At 42.8% G+C, this 8,215-nt stretch overlaps 2 protein-coding genes across 2 annotated transcripts; both read right to left on the reverse strand.

The window, feature by feature from the left end:
* Positions 1-14: 14 nt before the first annotated feature.
* Positions 15-523, reverse strand: PCYB_121200 (hypothetical protein; the record flags this gene model as incomplete). The annotated part of the gene is made up of 1 exon (XM_004223451.1): positions 15-523. A coding segment is annotated over one exon (509 nt), but the record flags the coding sequence as incomplete, so codon positions are not given.
* Positions 524-2,890: 2,367 nt separating this feature from the next.
* On the reverse strand, positions 2,891-7,343 carry PCYB_121210 (hypothetical protein; the record flags this gene model as incomplete). The annotated part of the gene is made up of 3 exons (XM_004223452.1): positions 2,891-6,778; positions 7,006-7,065; positions 7,299-7,343. The coding sequence occupies 3 exons, from the start codon at positions 7,341-7,343 to the stop codon at positions 2,891-2,893; spliced, it is 3,993 nt and encodes a 1,330-aa protein (XP_004223500.1).
* Positions 7,344-8,215: the final 872 nt, after the last annotated feature.

Raw genomic sequence — 8,215 nt, forward strand, 5'->3', positions numbered from 1 at the left:
ATTCCTCTTGTGACTCCTCAGAATCACCATCACCTCCTGCAACTTTTTCTATCAAATGCTTATAAAACTTAATAATTTCATCCGATTCGTACATAATAAAATCATGTACTTCGAGAGCAGGAACTTGAATTTTTCCTCCTTTCTCATTCAGTTCTGCGAAGAAGGCGCTTCTATCAATGGAGCTTCCCTTGTTAATATTTTTCATTAAAACGACAATTGGCTTCTCCGTCTTGACCAACTCTTCCAAATTGCTATCCTCATGAAAGTGAATAATTTCTACATTTTCGTTGTCCTTAATAGAATCCGTAACCTTTGTACAGTAGGAACATATGGAGCTGTGGTAAATATAAGTTACGTATTGGTTCTTCACAGGCTCTGCATCTATCTTCGTTATTAGCTCCTTCGCGTTACTAATCACTTGGCATTTCTGTTCTGGGTTTCCGCCGCCCATGCCATTATTTTGCTCAGTTCGACAAAATCCTAGGAAGGAAAAAACTATAGCCAAAAGGAGAAATGCGTTCATGGTGCTCTCTTAATAAAGTGAGTAAATAAAAAAAAAAACGTAAATTTGCTGCTAATGCGATAAACGCCTCAAGAAAGAGTGAATAAACTGTAAGTAAATAAACTGTGGTCAAAAATAAAATAAAAAAAAATAACTTATATAATAGCAATCGACTAATTCGCGTTTAGAATTCTTAAACTAGTGGGTGAAGTGAAACTTAGCTTAATTTTTTTTTTTTTTTTATAACAATTAATTAGTTTTTTTTTTTTTTGCGAAGGATCCATAAAGTTAGATTTTAGTTCACTCACATTGCTGGTTTTTTAAAGTTAGCAATTTTTTAATGTTAGCAATTTTTTAACGCTTCTAATTTTTTAGCGCTTCTAATTTTTTAACGCTGGCAAATTTTTTACTCTTAATTTTTAATATTTTTTCTTCGTGAGAATTTTCACTTGCCTCATGTATATACCACTACAAACGTGTACTGTACCCCCACCCATGTGTTCACCTAAACTGGCACATGTATATACACTAAACGGATTGCGCATCTAAACTGCGCACCCAACTCTCGCGCACAAATCGGTATGTACAAACGGGTGATGGCGAAGAGGCGGAGAGCAGCACTGGGTGCACGTGCAAAATTATTCATGAGCATATCACTAAATAAAACTTCATACATCAACGTACGTGTGCACTCGTGTGTTAAGTTACCCGGCCGCCTGCCTTCCTTGACGCAGAGGGATCGCACCGAATAGAAAACAAAAACAAGGTAGTATACCCAAAGTCCCATGTCCTCTCCTTGTGTGATTTGATTAGCTTCTCTGAAAAATGAAAAAAGATAGAAAAAAATAGAAAAAAAATAGAAAAAAAAAAAAATAAAATAATAAAAAAAAAACAATTTTATAATTTTATAGTTACTTCAAAATTGAACACTAGCCTATTTTTAGAAATCGACAAAGGGGTGACAAGTAAGGACTCGAACTGCCTCGCCGGGATGTGCAGCATGCAAGCAACGGTGGAGAACCAACCGAAAGAAAACAAAAAAAAAATTCAACGTAACGTAAAATAAGGTGGCAAATGAGCGCACAGGGAAACGCAAAAAAATGCCAAATGGCGAAATGGTGAAATGTTAAATGGTGAAATGCTAAATGCCGAAATGCTAAATGCCGAAATGCTAAATGCCGAAGCGCCGAAACAGCTGCGCACAGTAAAATAAGGTCCTCCCAGATGAACCTGAACAAAAAAAAATAATTTTTCACCTCGTCGTTAATTCACTTATGTAAAAACATATAGCTTCTGCTATGCACATAAAATTTAGCCCCCTCGATATGGGGTGCGATTCTTCACGAACAAAAAAAAAAGGTAACATTTCTTTGTGTATACATGCATATGTATACTAAGAGAAGCACACATATTATACTACCTACAATGGCAGCTTTTCAAATGCTTCTCCTTTGGGAGGGCCTTTTTTTTTTTTCCTCTCCTTCAACCAGGTTTAAGAATGTGTTCCAATATATGCAGCATGCATATTCGTTCGTTCATACATACAAAGAGATTTATTCCCCGTTGCATGTTCCCGCATGCAGGAAAGCACGTGTGCATGCATTTGTTTTTCAGTTTGAACGATGAGGGCCAAAGAGTCTCCACAAATGGCCCACAGAACCTTCGCAAAACGAGTTGGTAACCCCCCACAGTGCTAACCAAACGTTACGAATTTTTTTTACAACTGGCGCATTCGAAAATGCTCCCCTAAAATGCTTCAAACGCAGTTTTGCAGATGCACACACTGGGCCGTTCACCAGTACCCACCCACCTGCAAAAGGGGTAGAGGTAGAGGTAAGGTCAGAGGTTAGACGTAAAGTCAGAGGTAAAGCCAGAAGTAGAGGTAAAGTCAGAGGTAGAGGTGAAGGTAGCGGCTGGCTAGCATGAACCACGCACAGGTTAAAATGACGACAACAGGGTGAAAAAAAAAAGGCGCACACAAAAAAAAAAAAAAAAGTAAAATGTATATGCATATATTTGTACGTACAAAAATGACGCTGCCAGTGGAGGTACCACCGCCACCATCATCCTGACTCGCTGCGAAAAATCTAGGAGGAACAAAAAACACATCCAAAAAGGGGAGGGAAAAAAATAAAAAAAAAAAAAAAAGGAAAAAGTCTTCTTGCCAACGTCGCATTAATTACACACTTCAAAAAGCTGCCACTTTTTGCGAAATGGAAATCTTCGTTTAGCAGCTCTTTTAAATTTTGACACTTAACACGGCGCAACAAATGGCACCATCTGAACTTCCTTTTTTTTTTTGCCCCTGCATGTAGCGATACATCACTGTGGCGATACACCACTGCGGCGATACACCACGGTCGTTTCTTTAGCCCCGCCGCACTACTCTCACTCATTCTTCGAATTAATGACCGTCCCGCTGAATGAATAATTACTTCCCATCTCATCTGCCAACTGGTTACTACCGAACCCATTGGAAAACCCACCGTCCCTGAACCTCTTATCCTCGTCGCCCACATACTCGACCACGTACGCGCTGATCCCATCGGCTGAGCACGCACTGGGACTCCTCGACCGAAGTGCACACGTGCCGTTGTTCATGCTACTCATCGTGTTCATGTTACTCATCGTGTTTGAGTGGCTCATCCTGTTTGAGTGGCTCATCTTGTTGGCGTGGCTCATCTTGTTGGCGTGGCTCATCGCGTTGGCCTGGCTCATCGAGTTGGCGTGGATCATCGAGTTGGCGTGGATCATCGAGTTGGCGTGGCTCATCGAATTGGCGTGGCTCATCGAATTGGCGTGGTTCATCGAGTTGGCATGACTCACACCGTTACCGTTCTGCGCGCCGCTGCCATTCCCCATGCTGCCCATGTGACGCATACTTTTGTTATTACCCCAGCCCACACACTGAGACACATTTGCGCGAGCACTGGATTGGTACCTCCTTAGGCATTCGCCACCCCCAATTTTGCTGGCCACATTAGCTGCACTCTCGAATGGTCCCTTATATGCTCCCGTATTAGCTCCCTCATATGCTCCCTTATATTCTCCCGCATATGCTCCCTTATATTCTCCCTCACCTCCGTGCCCGTTCACAACCCCCCTCCTTTCGAACAATGGGTTGCTACTGGCAAAGCGGCGCTGGAAATCCGAGCTATGTGCAAGCCCCTCCGGTAGGTCGTTTCTGCCTTGCTCGGCACGGTTGGAACCATTTCGCAAAAAGGGTAAACTGCTTCTTCCATCCTTTCTCCCCGTGTCGCAATTCGCCTTGTGCATCGAAATTGGCTGTGTAAAATTTGGGTGTAGCCCTTGCTGGTTAGACGCACTGGGTAAACCTCCCGCGCCCACAAACGGCGCGTTCAAGCCGCTCGCCCGGTTCGCGAGGCCCACACCGTTTGAGTAGAAGTCGACGCCGTACGCTGCGTGCAGGTTGGGTACATTCACGTCAGCATTCGCGCCACTGTTCAGGCTCTTCGAGAAGTGCAACCCGCCCGGACGCCCAGCACCGCCGATGTTGCCACCGCCGATGTTGCCACCACCGATGTTGCCACTGATGCTGCCGCTCATACCGCTCATACCGCCGATGTTGCCGCCCCGCACAAAATTGTCCACGCTCACAGACCGCTCCAAGCTGAAGGTGCCCCCGTTCACCAAGCTGAAGAGCTCATTTCGCTTGGCCGGGTCGAATGCATTCAGGTCCAGCTTCCTGGCGTACACGGAGCACCTACCGTTGCTCATGCCACTCTGCACATCCTTAGGCACAACCGTGTCGTGCGTAACGATGTAAGGCTTATGGATGGGAATTTCAATCACCTTCTTCCCCCCATATTTATACACAGGCTTCACCGTTTTGGACACAGGCACAACTACCGGGTGGTCCACATACTTGTTTATATAAAACGGCTTGTCGATCACTTTTATTTTCGGAACTCTCACAGGTACAGGAATGTCAATCACCTTGGGGATCGTCTTAACTAACTCCACCGTCTGAATCTTCGGAACATAACGTATCTTCTCAATAGGTACATCACGGTACTTTATAATCGGAACATAATTGGGCTCTTCGATAATTTTCCGAATAGGTACCTTCACCTTTCGAATCACCTCATTTGGAATTTCAACAATTTTTTTCACCGGCACGGTCTTTATTACCTCCCCTATATCGTCATAGCTTTCGTATTTGTTCACAATTTTCACCACAGGCACTTCAATATACTTGGGAATAATTTTCGTTTCAATTTTGTTCTTGTAAATTATACGCTCCTTAATTTCGGGTTTCTCCACTATCTTTACTACTTCTTGCAATTCTGGTACCTCCACAATTTTGTCCTGGAAATGTAACTCGGGAATTTCGATTTTTGTTTCCACATATTTATTAATAGGTTTCTTAACTACTTTCTCTACTTCCTTAATTTCATATTTATTTATATACTTATTCACTTTATGCACCACGGGAACTTCCACAATTTTTTCTACTATCTCTACTTCCCTATATTTCGGGATTTTAATCGTATCAAATCCTTCATGTACAATTCGCTTATCCACAACGTGCGAAGTGTGTGTTGCTCGTGAATAGTCAGTATGCGATGTGATCTGCTCACACATAGACACCTCATTTTTTACCTTCTCACTTTCGATCACCTCGTTTGCTTTCACGACATTGTCTAGGCTATCCGGGGCACCCTCTTCCTCCGCGGTGCTGCTCTTAAAATTGAAGTCCGCGTAGTTTGAAAATTCTGCCGTTTTGAACTTCAAGACGTCGCCTCCACTGGGGAGCCCACTCGTGCTGCTGCTTCCCCCCGCAGCTACAGATACGGATGCGGGCGCACCTGCCGATGCTGATGCTGATGCCAATCCCGATGCTGATGCCAATCCCGATGCTGATGCCAATCCCGATGCGCTCTCTCCCCCTGCCGCGCCATTCCCATTGGCGGACTCACCCCCAAACGTGTCGTACACGTTCCTTCTACTCAGCAGAGGTCCAAAATGCACCCCTCCTCCAAGGGACGTACTCTCGCTAGCATTATTTACATAATAGGAAGTCTTGTCAGACAAATAGGCATCCCCCTTACTCTCGTAATTCGCCAAAGTCCCTATTCTACCGCTGTCGTTACTGCCTATCGGAGTGTGACTAGTGTACATATTTGTAAAGTCCATTTCATTTGCTACTTTAGAAGGGGGGAACCTCTCATTTGCCGTTGTTTTGTATACCTCTGCGCCCTTCGCCAAGGGCTGTTCAACGTTGTTCGGATGTACAAAGGGCGTGGTGTAGGTGGACTTCACACCTTCGCTGAAGGTTACGTTTTTTTGTTCATACGAGTTTAGTACATTTGGATTAAATCCCCAGTTAGCGCTGGGGTAGGCCCCGACGTAGTCACCGCGGTAGGTACCCAGGTTGTCACTCCGGTTGGTTCCCCAATTGTCACTCCGTTTGGTCCCCCAATTGTCACCGTGGTGATACGCCCCCCAAGTGTCACCTCGGAATGTGCCTAAATTGCTACTCCCGTACGCGTCCGCCCCCACGTGGATGCCACCTTGCGCGCTTAATATATTAGTCGAAAAATGCTTCAAGTCGCCGTTCGTGCCTGCGTCCATAAGGCTTTCATCATATGGACTGAAACTATACCCCGCTGAGCGGGTCAAACTACCGCTTGGGTAAGAATTTAAAACTTCAGGTGCGTTATAATAACCGAGATGACTTCTAACAGGGTCAGCCTTGCTGGGTGCATAAAGATATGAGAAATCTTCCTTAACGGTGCTATACAAATTACCTTCCGCGCTTAGCAAATTGTCCTTAAACGAAATAGTGCGAGGCAACCTAGGAAAATCACCACCTGCTATTTTATCAACCCTACTTAAAATATGTGGGGTGTTCTCTTCAATGTTTAAAAATTCCGTGCTACTTCTTTCAGTTTTTTTCTCAGTATTGTGGTCCTGGTTGTCGATAGAATCCTCAACTATCACACTGTTGGTCTTGCTCGAAATTTTGCTTGCATCTAACCGTATTATGCTGCTCCTTTTAGACTTCCCTACTGACGTGTTACCATGTACTTTGGCGTCGTTTCCTTTCTCCAGGATGTTCACTTTGCTCAACTTGTGTTGCGAATGCTTTTTACTTGCCTTGATAGAACCCCCCTTGGACTTCGTCTTCTGATCTGATACGAACGAACTTGTATTATTCGCATCTAACGTTCTTGTAATGTTTGGCTTCTCCGACAGATGCAAGCTCACATTACTACTGGTGTTCGACCCTCCTTCTCTGTCCTCGGACGAATCCTGTGAAGGGTTAAAATGCGATGTTTATTTTTGCTTTCAAATTTTGTCCACGTCGGGAAGGAGCGGTACAGAAGGCAACGAAGCGAAAGAGAAGCATGCCAGAGGATGCAAACTCCAACGCTTCCACATGCACATTGAAAAGAAGCGCCCCATCGTTCTTTTCAATCCGATGCGTTCCATTTTGCGTAGCAGATGCACAAAACGGTGCGCAATTTTTCTATCATTACACAGAACTTCGTGGAAGTGACGGAGTCTTTGGATAGTTTTTTTTCCAGTAATATCCTGTTCTACAAAAAAAAAAAAAGAAAAAACATTAAGATAAAATAGAGTAAAACAAAACAGAACAAAACGCAACAAAACGAAACACAACAGCACCAACAAGGGTAGCAGCCCAACCAGGCGGTGCTCACGCAAAAAAGCATGCATAAACAAACAAGCGCGCTAGCAAAGGTGCCTATTTTTTTCCAAAAAAATCATATTAACATTTAGTTGGGGAAAAAATGAAAATATATTTATTTACTTGTTCTCGCTTTGTTCTGTCAATCTTTGTCGTACTTTTCAGCATATTGACAAAATTTTTGCTACTTCACGGTTGTTTAAACGTCTAGGTGCAAAGCCCGCGTGTGCATATGCGTACGTACACAAGCATGAACATATACTTACGTACGTACATACATACATGCACGAACTTGGACACATACAGGTTGGCATACGCGCATACTTGCATATGTACACACTTATGCCAGCGGAACTGTCCCTAAACCTGACAACGTTTTGAACTTTTTGTTCCTTCGCACTATCTCCACCTTTTTCGTATGTTCAAAGGATACAACGGATTGGCCAAAAAGAGCAGTGTAACAGTGCACACAAAATGTTTCGCGCTGACAACGAGGTGATGTTGTAAACGTTGCTATCGCGAGAGAGGACATTAAGCAAAAACGGGAAAAAATGTAGCACACATGAGGTAAAAAAAAAAAGGAAAAAATGCATATAATAGTAAAATATAATTCCTTCTTACAGAATGTTCTCTTCCAAATGTCGGAAAAATAAAAATAAACAAAATTGACAAAAGGGCACGTAAAGCAAGGAGAAAGAGGTATAATAACAAAAGTTGTACTGTGTTGCGTTGTATTGCGCCGTATTACTTCTTTTTTTTTTTTTTCCCAAAATGAAGCACTTCCCAAAAAAAAAAAAAAAAAAATCAAAATGTAGCGTATAAAAATTAGCCTATTCCCTTCTTATTAAAGATTAAAAGTACATACAAATACACACGTGTAGGTATATATATACACACCTGTGCAATATTTCCCCACTTTTTCACCTGAACAAAATAGCCAAATAATAGCTACACACAAAAAAAATTATGACTTGTTCATAAAAAAAAATTCTAAATGTTGTAAAAAAAAAAAAAAAAATTGTAGAAAAAAAACCTTTATT

This window comes from Plasmodium cynomolgi, chromosome 12 (genome assembly GCF_000321355.1).
Source record: "Plasmodium cynomolgi strain B DNA, chromosome 12, whole genome shotgun sequence".
Classification (NCBI taxonomy): domain Eukaryota; phylum Apicomplexa; class Aconoidasida; order Haemosporida; family Plasmodiidae; genus Plasmodium; species Plasmodium cynomolgi.